Source organism: Zeugodacus cucurbitae, chromosome 2, assembly GCF_028554725.1.
Source record: "Zeugodacus cucurbitae isolate PBARC_wt_2022May chromosome 2, idZeuCucr1.2, whole genome shotgun sequence".
Classification (NCBI taxonomy): Eukaryota; Metazoa; Arthropoda; class Insecta; order Diptera; family Tephritidae; genus Zeugodacus; species Zeugodacus cucurbitae.
This window is the reverse complement of record NC_071667.1, coordinates 43,403,254-43,416,688: the sequence shown is the minus strand read 5'-3', so window position 1 is coordinate 43,416,688 and position 13,435 is coordinate 43,403,254. Positions and strand designations below refer to the sequence as shown.

The window sequence follows — 13,435 nt, the reverse complement described above, 5'->3', positions numbered from 1 at the left end:
TACATATGTACATACATAAATAAATAGACGAAGGCGAACATGTGTATTTACAATGTATGCGCACGAATTCGTGTTAATCGTAGCTTTTGCATTTCGAAATTTTCCAAAACATTCCATTATAAAAGTTGTTTTGATTATAACATACATACACACATATTTTTGTATTTTATTTCAACATTTATTTGTAGTGGTGATAAACATTGTACGTGTGGATGTGTTAATGTACGTATGTATGTACATTTACAGTGAGCGTCATTATAATGAACTTTACTTTTTGCAAGAGTGGATGGTGAATCAAAATCTTGACCAATGCGAAATCAAGACCCCATCAAGGTAAAAAAATCAAATTTTTATTAGTTTCGAATTAATTACTCAGTTTAATTTGTAAACGCCTCAAACGCTGTCCGTACATTGAAAATATAAACTTGACACACTCAGTAAAGCATCAGAAATTGTCTTAATAAAAACACCACGGACCTGAACAATCCCAATTTACAATATCAAATAGTTCGAATTAGAGTAGTCACGTACATACGAATTTGTTCTAAACTAAAATGAGATCGTTACACTTTTAACCGCAATATTACAGACGTCAGAGCGCTGGGCATCAGCAACACGGCATTTGATTGTGCGGTAAATAGGCAATATCGTGACTGGCTGGTCTTGCGGTTCATACTAGTTGTAAATTAAGACTAGTTGTTAGTTAGTTAACAAAACGTGTATTCAAGCAAACATATGTACCTATGTATGTATGTATGTTTATGAAAATATGTGTAAGTTTACCGGTATGATGACAGTCGGGGCTAAAAGTCATGTTTCTTGCTCCATTTGTATATAAATATTTTTTAATACTTAAACAGGTTGTTTTTTACTTCAATATGTATAACGTCATTGCTAATATGCCTAACTACAATTTGTGTTGGTTAACAACAGCGTATAATAATGCATCATCATAATTAATATCGTAACTGACGTTGTGTCTCTAACTTATATACTAAGTAAGTAAATATGTATATGTATGTCTATGATAAACATTTACTTGTTAAATATTATTTGTATAGTTTATACGAACGTCTGTATGATAGATAACCCTCGTGTATATGTACATACATACATATCTATGAATGTATGGAACATACTGACTAAAAACGTATTTATTTGTGCTTAAGGCCAATGAAGTGAGTTGGCACGTTTTATCTGTATTTATGTATTTATTTTAACACATTTAAAAGCTTCTAAGCCCTTACATATCTATACATATAAAAATATCATGTCACGTAGTATGTTAGGGTATATGTGGTTAATTGTTTGATAAATTCGCGAGAAAAAACCAAAGATAAAGTTTTGGATTATTTATCGCAAAACACTAAAGCTAACGGAAAACTTGGAAAGTAGTAGAGTCTTCTCGAGATTGTAGAGAAAGGTTTCACTAAAAAATAGACAATAGACGTAACACTACCCACTACTCTTTGACCGCTTTGATCCAAATTGGATGCATATTATTTTGACATCTTTATGTACTTTTCACAATGAGAATAACGCATATACAAAACATTTTATGTCGAAATGTTGAAACACTTCAATCGCATACAACTTCAAATTGATTCCTCAGCAAAAATATTATTATTGGGAAATAAATAAATACAAAATGTATTAATCTGCCAGACAATTTATGACTTATCGTTCACGACAAAAATTAATTACTTGGATCATAACTGATTTATTAATCCCGATACTTTGGCAGAAAATTACCCAGTTTTATTTATTTACTTCGCAAAACGTTTTATTTAAATATGTTAAAACAAGTATTCTTTAATTTTGTTTGTTGTATTTTGCTATTGTTTGGCTCTTGACAACTGTATCTCATGTCTTTGTTAGATGATTTATGCAACCCATAAGTATAATATCATATTTTTTGTTCGCACCCATACGATATGGAAGGACTGTTAAAATTCTGCCTCGATAGTAAAATTTAAATTTTTGAATTTTGCCCTGGTCGAAAAGTTCGATTTATGGAAGGAAATTTGTATGAAAATTGACTTCTGTTGCCATTTCAAGAGTTCGAGTTATGGAAAACTTCGAGTTATAGAAGTTCGAGTTATGGAAGGAAATTTGTATGAAATTTGATTTCTAAACGCTATTGCCAGTTTAAAAGTTCGAGTTATGGCGACCTTCGACTTATAAAAGTTAGAGTTATGGAAGCTCCACTGTATTTAGTTTCTCCATAAATAATTTCACTTTATCAAATAGTTAACCAGAATAGAATTGAACATACATATACCTTATCCTAGTTATGGAAGTTCAACTGTACTACACAACAACATTTGAAAATTTTCACAGATATTATAATTAATTTCCTTCATTATAACACAAAAAATTATTTCTGATTTTTAATTGTTTATAAAAAAAGAAATTAAGAAAAATAATTATTTTACTAATAGATAGCAATTGCAGTAGTGAAGTGATTGTCATCTTATATATATTCACTTTATTTATTACTCCATTGGTAGTCGGAGAATCTTTGGAATATTCCATAAAGTCAATCCTATGTAAAATCGTATGCATAAACGTTGTTGATATTTTTGTACAAAGCTCCCAAAAATCCTCTCTGCTTTATTATCCACAAACTTTGCATACTTAAGTTTTTAACCTGTTGCTGGAATGTGTCAAGTCATTGCTTGCCGTTTTCATAAAATATTTTCACCTTAACCATTTTTAACTGTTATATAAATAGATTTTTTACCGCGCCACATTCACAAACTCTGTAAGTCACACTGTAAACATTATTGTAATTTATTATATAAAAACCGGTTTAAACTCTGTCTTAAAACACCACTAAAAATTACTGTTTTGCTGTGCTGTATTCGTTGTAATTGGTTTGTATGCATGTATGTGTGTATGTGTTGATTTTGTAAACGTGTTGGCTGAGCTAGTTGATTAGTTGCTAAGTGTAACTCAAACGACATAACCCAACGCCCTAGTCATCTACGTTTGTAGCGCAGGAAGGGTATTCGGTACCATAAGAATTTCAACAGCTTTGAATCAACGTCAGCAAATCAATACCACACACATTCCTACTGCATACCTCCACCTGCATTTATAATAAATATAATCCATTCAACAGCATGCAGGCGCAAGTAAAGCACTAATTTTGGCAACTCGATACGCGATATAAATTAATATCAAAAAGATATTAATAAACAGTAGTATTCCGGAATAACGAACACATTAATTGTCAGACCTGTTCGTTATGTCGAATTTTGCGTTAATTCGAGAACTCACTTATAGGAATGTTTTTCAATAAAAATCAGTTAAATATCCGAAAATTACAGTATAAAAAATTGTTTTATTAAATTATTTGTTGACGAAAGAAAAACATAACAGAACAATTCAAAAATTTACTTAAAAAGCAAATTCGCTTTATGCGAGATCAAAATACTTTTTATTAGCAATGTAAGATCCGTAATTTTCGATAGCCATTTAAAAACTTGGTCAATCGTCGCTTCGTTGAATACAAAGATGGCTCTTTCCTGAAGTTCAATCAATACAATAAGCTTTTTGAAATCGATATTGTTCTTCTTTGCTGCCTTTATCCTTTTAATACTACTTAAATTGCTGCATAAAAGGACAGTCCCTTCTTTGGATATTTTTCTCATTGGTGCTCTACAGAGTGTACATATATTTTATCAGCTAAATTCTTCCAAAATGGACCAAATCAAAATCAGCAAATTCACCTATTTCATTTCTGTAGAAGCAGCTCATATTTTTCAAAAGGTTTACATTACTTTTTTATATAGTCGAAACTATGGTCACTTCAATTAATTTTTTTACAGAATCCCGACACTTATACTTCCGTTAAGTGCTGATCAATAATTTTAAGCTTTTCTATCAAATTCAATAATTTTTTTGTACTATTTTTTTCAACTTGAACATTTCTTTTGAATTTTTTCATGTTATGTTTTTACCATGATTTTATTTTATTTTTAACTCTTTCTACATATGTTTTCTTACTTACAAATCTCCGATGTTCGTTATTTAAGGTACTCAATGGAAAGAAATGTCTTGTTCGTTATAAGCGGTTTTCGTTAAAACGAATATTCGTTATTTCGGAAAACTACTGTATATATATTCGCATATTTCCTTTTTCTGTCATTGAATATCATCAACGCCAATAACTCATTTATGGTTTGACACTTATTGAAATTTCAAACATTTTGGTTTTCTTTACACTTTACTGTTGTTGGCAAGATCCCGAAATCGAAAACAACGAGAGACAATTGAATGTCGTAGTTGCGATTAATGCTCGCAAAACAATTGTGCTCAACGTGCTACAAACCCCAAGATCTTAGCTCTGTTGTACTCACATGTGCACCATATTTCCAATTGAAACGGTCAATCGATTCTTCCCAGTTTATTCTGACATCTGCAATTTCATTGAATCGTGATGATGTTTTGATTGCTGGTCAAAATAATTGCAAAACAAATTAAGTAGTAATTCTTCACTCCATTAATAATACGAGTCAATCTTTCTTTTCTGTTGCTATTTATTTGAAGTCACACATTTGTATTGAAAAATGTGATAAACGTGTGATTGATTGAATGGCTCCTACTGGTACGAAACATGTAAATTTAAAAAACACACATTTATTTATGCAAATTTATTTTGTAAGTACTTATTGGCTTTTACGTTTGCATAAAAGCATATACCAACAAGTAAGGAAGGACTAAGTTCGGGTGTAACCGAACATTTTATTAAAATAAAAATAAAAGATTCAAATGAACTTCAAAGTTCTGGTAAATAGAAATTAGGCGTGGTTATGAACAGATTTGGCCTTTTTTCAAAACATATCATTGGGATGCCAGGAAAATATTATGAACCGAATTTCATTGAAATTGGTCGAGTAGCTTCGGAGATATAATCTTTGACCCATAAGTGGGCGGAGCTACGCCCATTTAAAATTGTGTATACCAATTTGAGTGCAGCACTGCTGTATCATCTTTATGTTTTTCTTTACTGAATTAATTATTTTTAGTAATTTTCAACATAACTTATGTATGGGAGGTAGGCTTGGTTATAATCCAATTCCGTCCATTTTTGGACTGTATAAGGTAGTGTCTAAAAGAAATGACTGTAGAGAGTTTGGTTGATATAGGTTTAGTAATTTACGAGATATGTACAAAAAACTAAGTAGAGGGGCCACGCCCACTTCCCCAAAAAAAATTACATCCAAATATGCCCCATCCTAGTACAATCCTTTGATTTTACTTTGATAGCATAATTTATGGTTTAGTTATGACACTTTATGTTTTAATGGTTTTTGGCCCCATTTTGTGGGCGTGGTAGTGGTTTTGCCAATCTTCGAAAGCAACCTTCCTATGGTGCCAAGAAATACGTGTACCAAGTTTCATCAAGATATCTCAGTTTTACTAAAGTTACAGCTTGCACAGGCGGACAGAAAGACATCCGGATTTAAATTCCACTCGTCACCCTGATCACTATGGTATACATAACTCTATACATATCTAACTCTATATCATACAATCGTTTTGTGAACAAAACTATTATACTCTCTTAAAAACTTTGTTGCGAGAGTATAAAAATAAATGTATGTATGTGCGACATTTAGCAGTGATTTCAAAGCTGATCAAATTTTATAAAAAAATGATATCATAAATTTCTACGGAAAGAACAAAAAATACGAACTGATAAAAATTAAAAAATTAAAAAAAATTAAAATTTTAAAAATCTCGGTGCATTTTCGGAGAATTTAAATATAGAAAATTCTTAAATTTTATGGGGTATTGGGATAGGTCCGAGGTTATTCTTGGTTGCGGAGAAAACTGCGACTATCAATGTACATTGTAATCGACCAATTTTTAAAGTATTGAGCAACCGAACGGATCTGCATTTATGAATTTATGTACAAACTGTGTACTACACCTATTATTTTGCTCAGAAGTGTATATCAGATCATTACTTTATATGCTACTATCCAGATTAATTACATGTATATATATATACATATATATATATATATATTTTATTCGTTACTAATTACGCATTTGCAATACAAGTTCAAGAATTTGCGCCAGAAACCCTATAACCTTACGAAGTGCTGAGTGTAAAACATGTCAACACGGTTGCAATAGGAACATATGTTCATATATGCATATACATACATAACAGTATTTCAATATAAGATACAGATTAAAAATAAATCTCGTAGCTTTATCTTTCCTGTCATTCTCGGTTGTGTATATACATATGTACATATAAAATCTCAGGGATTATCAGCATATAGAAACAAGTATGTTATCACATTTGTTTACCATTCTTACGTACGTACATACATATATGTATATTTAATCAAACAACAACAGCTGATAAGTTCATACCATACCACACAATGAAAAACGGAAATTATTCTACAAACAATGTAGAGAAATAATTAAACTTTGTATAAACTGGTATGAAGACATTATTAAATTCACCAGTCTCTTTCAGATGATTCTGCATGGAACTTACTATTTCCATCACCTATTATATTTACATACATACATATATTATATTTATATATACATGCATATATGCATATATAAATGAATTATTATATAAATATAAATAACAAAAAATATTAAAAACTGGCACTGAATCACGTTTTCTTGACCGGTACAAGTTTACGCAAGCTTTTTATATTTGCCGTCGTGCATGTATATATACACATATACATATTTATACATACATATGTACATATGTATGTATGTATTAAAGTCAGTGAAATGAAATTTTTATACTCTCGCAACCTGTTGCACAGAGTATCATAGTTTTGTTCACATAACGGTTGTTTGTGTCACCAAGAAATATAAGAGTTAGATATGGGGTTACATATACATAAATGATCAGGATGACGAGTAGATTTGAAATCCGGATGTCTGTCCGTCCGTCTGTCCGTCTGTCCGTGCAAGCGATAACTTGAGTAAATATTAAGATATCTTAATGAAACTTGGAACACATGTTCCTTGGCACCCTGAGGAGGTTGCTTCGAAAATGGGCAAAATCGGTCCACTGCCACGCCCACAAAATGGAGGAAACCGAAAACCTATACAGTGTCATAACTAAGCCATAAATAAAGTTATGAAAATGAAATTTGGAACATAGGATCCCATTAGGGAGGGGCACATTTGGATGTAATTTTTTTGGAAAAGTGGGCGTGACCCCGCCCCCAAATAGGTTTTTTGTATATAACTCGAAAACCAATAAAGGTATATAAACAAAACTTTCTGCAGTCGTTTCTTTTAGCCATTTCCTTATACAGTCCAAAAATGAAAGAAATCGGATAATAACCACGCCCACCTCCCATACAAAGGTTAGTTTGAAAATTACTAAAAGTGGGTTAACTCTCTAACGAAAAACGTCAGAAACACCAAATTGTACATAAGAAATGGCAGAAGAAAGCTGCACTGAGATTTTTTTACAAAATGGAAAATGGGCGTGGCGTCGCCCACTTATGGGTCAAAAACCATATCTCAAGAACTATTCGACCGATTTCAATGAAATTCGGTGTATAACACTTTCTTGACACCCTGATGGCACGGGTGGAATATGGGCGAAATCGGTTCACAACTACGTCTACTTCCCATATAACCCAATTTTGAATTCCATCTGATTCGTTCACTTTATAATGTATTCATAAGGAACCAATGAAGCTAGCGGAATAAAACTTTACACAAATACTGTATTTGAGCTGTGACATCACTTGTGCAAAAATTGTCAAAATCGGACCATGACTTTTCAAGGCCCCTGATATCAAACATGAAGAACTCAGTGCCTAAGGTTAATTTTTCACCGAAAATATAGGTAAATCCCTCAGATATTTTAATGTAATTCATTCCCTCTGAATTTTTTTCTTATAACAGTTTCTCTCTGTACATGAAATGGTAAAAATCGGGTCATAACTTCCCCCAGATCCCATATACCTAATTATAAGTAATATTAAATTAAGTGAGCGTATAGTCTTCGATACATTGTATCTTGATGGTGAAAACGAGTGAAATCGGTTTAGGAATTACCTCAGCCCCCATATACTATTTATGATGATTTTCGTTATTCTATTGAACTTTATACCGAATATATGGGTCGAATTGTGTTGTCTTTATAAAATTACATCAAGAAATTGCGAGAGTATAAAATGTTCGGTTACACCCGAACTTAGCCCTTCCTTACTTGTTATTTTTTTTTTCACCATCGCAGATGTGATTCACATTTTAAGTATATGTACATATGTAGCTTTTTTTTAAGTAATGCATACACACTAATTTCATACGAAATAATAAAAACCAATGAGTGTTCTATACGTTGATGTTAGACAATTGCAATCATAAGAGACTATCAGCAAAAGCCAACATCAACACGAGTGATAACGAAATCGTTTAGAACGAACTCGAAGTGTATTTTGATACACAGTGGTTATTTACTTATATGTACATATGCATGTATATTCAATATACACATATACTATATACATATGCGTTTATGTACACTCATGCTTTTAATCAGCAAGTCTGATATCAATACATACATAAACACTCTTATTACATATGCATATGTATATGTATAAATATGCATACACACACATATGTATATGCATATATACACATACAAGCCATAATAAAAATGTATAAGGCTAAGTAAATTTGTGGTGGCTACTCTGGCATTATTACTTTATGATCACGTGCTCTTTGCTTGAGTATTACTTCTCTCTTTTTTACGAAATTTTTATTGTATTTCATAAGCAATGGCGGTAAGCTCCATTTAAAAAATAATATGGTTCAGTAAACACATTTTTTTTTTTGCTTTTTTAATGAATAAATTACTTTCTAATCAAAATTATTTGAAACCAAAAAGCTACAGCAGATTGAGACGCGAATACATCAAACCGCTAAAGGCAACAATTAAATGGCAACAAACGATGTGGACTATCCGCAAAAGTAATTCCTTAATTCAATAAAGCAAACACTAGATTATTTCAATCTTTAAAAAAAAAATATGTGATAAAATAGCCACACATATTTAAAGGCTAAAAATAAAACAAAATTCATCAGCCGACAAAACAGTGACTATAATTTCGATGCGGTCGACAAGTAAGCACGTACGTATGTATAAATATTTATATATTTAAACATGTATTTGTGTGTTAAAGGCAACTGCCTCTTTGTTTTGATATTTTTCATCTATGACCTTCTAAAGGACACACGTGTGCAATCCATAAACAACTATCTCAAAATCAACAGGCAAACAAAACTAAATGGGTGTCTACTTGTTTCATAGTACATAGTCTACATATGCGTGTATATATAAACATGACGGTTCTATTCTCTCCTTACTCTGAGTTTTATAATAAACAAGTAGATATGTTCGCACATATGCATAAACAGGTGTATATAAATTACATATTGAAAAAAGCAAACAACAAACGAACAAACATATACATACATAACATATATATGTATATAGCTTTAACAATGAGAGACGTAGCGCCTTTTCGCCTACTCATATCGAATTCGAGTGCTGCGTGGGTTCAAAATTAAAATCAGGCGATAGGTGGCTACTTAGCCAATCAATATGCATATTGGCACAATCGTATAAACACACTTTATTAAACGTACTGAATTATGTACACCGTCTGTCAGGGGTATTATACACGTATATATATATATATTTATAAATACAGACACATAAAATGTATAGTATTATACCAACATTTTTAAATAAAAGGAATTTATGAGTCGCGTAACGCAAACACTGCATTTATATTTGTTTCTATAAATATAACACTTATTAATTTCTGAGTGCACTGAATACTATGTTGGTTACCACCGCTGCTGATCCAAGTATGTACATAGTTTAATATGCAGCTTATACATAAACTTTTTTAATGTATACATATACACGTGTATGTATATATAAGTGTAGAGAGTTTAAATATTAATTGAAAATATTAAAAAACACAAATTAATATTAAACTGTTAATTGATGTGGTCGTCAGTAATGATGCCAATAATATTGTATTGACGCGGATATCCAAGTACATATTTACTTGGACATTTATGTGTCTATTGACGTTATTCAATCGCTGGGTATTAGCTGCTTAATGTCGTTGCGTCGTTTTCTGTTGGCTAACATGTCAGGTTACCTTTCCCCCGCTATACACGACGTATAACAATTTGAACATACGAGCATAACAAGAACATTAACGAACACAAAGCCGCTGGTGTCGCGTAACGCCGATCACGTTTGACATGTCGTGCGTTTAGTTTCACTTAACTATTTGAGGTTACAAGTGCTTTAATTATTCCCACGTTTTCCCAGCCCATTTACATGTTATTAACAACATGACAAAAATGTCGTCGTTTGCGTCGTCTAAAGTTTATTTAGAATAAGTACATATATATGTGTGTATGTTAATATGATGAATTTTTAAAGAAAATTTTTGAAACTAATTTTGTAGTTATTTGTATAATACATTATACAATTATACATCCCTATTTTCCTTCTTGACACTCTCAACTCCTTTATGATAGATAAACCATCAAAGTATTAAACTTTTATGAATATCAACAAATATTATAAAAATATCTCGATATTTCAGTACATCTAACTAAGTTTGTAATACAGTTGATAGTATGTACAGTAATGGGCAAAAGTAACTTTATACATACAACTTTAACAAGAACGAAAAGTTAGTTGTTTAATTGAGTGCTTGAATTTTTTGAATTTCCTTCTTCGACTTTATTTTAAAAATATTTGCATCATTAATTTATTCAATCCATTTTAATCTGTTAATTTAGCTACAAATATGCATATTTATAAAGTTATATTTGTACATTGGCTCATGTATAAAGAAACTTTAGTTTTTGTTTTAATAATTATATATTATATTAACATTCAATTTTTTTACATATATTTGTGCTTAATACTACTTAATTGAAATAAAATTATAAATACTTATATTGGAATGATTTTTGAAAAAGAAAAAAAATAATAAATTGAAATAACTGTTCATACCTACCTCTCATACTTAACCGAATGTGGAGCGTGTCCATTTGCTTCGCTCCAGTACGATTCCATAACTTCGTACTTAATTTTGTTCCTGTGAGCTGGTTGCAGTTGAGGTGGAATGGTGACTATGGTTGTTAGCTGACTGGAGTCGACAATTGCAGTAGATGGAACGACCAATTGGGTGTTCTTGATAATTTTGGACGTATTCGTAATGAAGGTGTTACTGGATTTCCTGTTCAGTTACTTCTATTTATTTTTGGAGCACTGGATGTATGTGCAACCACAACACATTTGGTTCACACCTATTTTTTTTTGTGTTAGTTGTGGTAGCAATTATTGGTTTTAATAAAACTACACAAATATATTTTCAACAATTTTTAAAATTTTTCAATAATTTGCTTGGAACAAAAATTGCTTTTTTGGTTTGCGGTTTTTTCAACGACTGTAATCTTTGTAGTTTACTTTACTACTTTTGTATACCGATAATTTTTATATGAATGTTGAGAAGGATTGGTCGCGAAATGTAGAATGTTTCCAAATCCTGGAGCAGGTACAATATTATCACAATGTCAAATTTTACAACAATACTCGCATTATGTCTATTTTTTGGACTATTTAAAATATCCAGAAGTAATTTCTGTAGCTATAGGCACTTAAATCATAACCTGAGCGCCTTTTGTCTAAAATAAACATTACATTTCACATACATATGTTCAAATGTATTATTATTTTAAAACTTCACTCCTTATTCTTCAATACAATTTATTCACTTCACTTCACTATGTTTTGCATCTTTGTAAGGAAGGCAATACATGTATTTAAATTAAATTTGTGAAAAAGCTGGACCAAACTGATAAGACTCTTCAGATAATAAAACGTATTTTTATATTTTCTTATCTGTGAATACATTCACTAATACCAACACTCCTGGTAAAAATTTTTCACAAGGCGCACATGTATACATATGTATATGGACATTTATTTATTTGTAGTTAGATTTCTTAATCAGTAACGTGGTAATCCTTTTAATACATTTTTGTCAGTTTTTTTGTAAAAAGCCACTATACATATTAATCATTTCCACTGCTAGGCGATATTTACAATTTTCTTAATTTTTCCGTGTCTGCTTTATTTGTCGGTTTTCATTTGAAATTTTCCATTCACATTCAAGTAATGTAGGGGTAGCAACAATGGCTTGGAAACACTAACTGCGACAGTAACAGCAACCGAACGACACCGCCCGAAATATTTTACTTATTCGTCTTGCTTTTCAACAAGTTAACTTATTTTTTATTTTTTGTTTTCGCTTTTCGTTCCCTCTTTCAGGTTTACTTCACACGAAAACCTTGAATCGCCTCCCAGTCGCTACGCGTACACCAAATTTAATTTACAAAAATAAAACGTGAAGAATACTGTCGAAAACGTGATTTTTATAAGATATTTGAGACAGCAAGTAGCACACGAACTTTTTCACTTTACTTCTCTGTCGTTTCCTTAGTGGAAAGCTTTTCTATATACATAATATACACGTTTCACAATTTGTCACGTTTACGTTTGCTGTCGAAATGTTCGCTTTATCTTTTATATTAGATGGATTTGTACTTTGTATTTTTGTCCAGTTTTACAAAACGTGCCACTCTCTTCCTTATTTGTCGTCTTTCTTTCTCTAACAAGTACAAATAATTATTTTCCAATTGGAATTACACCAGTTGCTCAGCATATTATTATATGTATATTTACATATATTTTTTTTAACTTACAACCACTTGCCATTCAATGGAATGTGGTGACTTTATAATTTCTTTATACACTCTGCTGTTTTAATTGAACTTTAAATTCACTTTTCGTAAATTCAATATTTAACTATTTTAAAGCAAAAATTACTAGAACACGGCTATGGTCAATTTTGATTCTGCTTTTCACTTGCAATGAAGGTATTATATATCGCGCGCCCACTAAACGCTCTCCCGTGTACCAGCACTGTCTGAATTCAAATGAATTGGACGGATTTTCTAAAATTAACACGAGACACAACACGGTACAAAATTTTAGCAACGAACGCGACAAAACGCAACACAGCTACGACTATGACTACACCAACAGCAAAGTTACTACGTAAGACGAGTTTATGTATAAATATGTATATACGAATACATCTTTGCTCTGTAGGGAATGTTAATAATGAATGATTTTACTTTTAGTTTTACGTTTGTAACAACTATAATGTAGTTTAGGTATGACCGACGGTCTCATCTTGGACCTATCGCTTCTTAAAAGTTAAGTTATGGACTGATACGTAATTCGTTATATTTATATGGCAAAACATAAAAAATAATATGGTTTACAGTTTTAATTGCTATGTATATTATGTATAAT

The 13,435-nt window shown here is 31.3% G+C and overlaps 1 protein-coding gene and 1 long non-coding RNA gene across 3 annotated transcripts in view; one reads left to right on the top strand and one right to left on the bottom strand.

Moving 5' to 3' along the window:
* The window catches only part of Hey_0 (transcription factor cwo), a 30,342-nt gene extending 17,187 nt beyond the window's left edge, over positions 1-13,155 (bottom strand). For both annotated transcript variants that reach the window (XM_011194308.3, XM_054235380.1), the window contains exon 1: positions 11,070-13,155. In XM_011194308.3, coding sequence (XP_011192610.2) covers positions 11,070-11,128 — 59 coding nt within the window. In that variant the 5' untranslated portion in view covers positions 11,129-13,155. The remainder of the gene's footprint in view (positions 1-11,069) is intronic.
* Positions 8,553-11,417, top strand: LOC114804750 (uncharacterized). Its single transcript, XR_003752878.2, has 2 exons — positions 8,553-9,149; positions 9,248-11,417. It is a non-coding gene; the product is annotated as an uncharacterized LOC114804750 (long non-coding RNA).
* Positions 13,156-13,435: the final 280 nt, after the last annotated feature.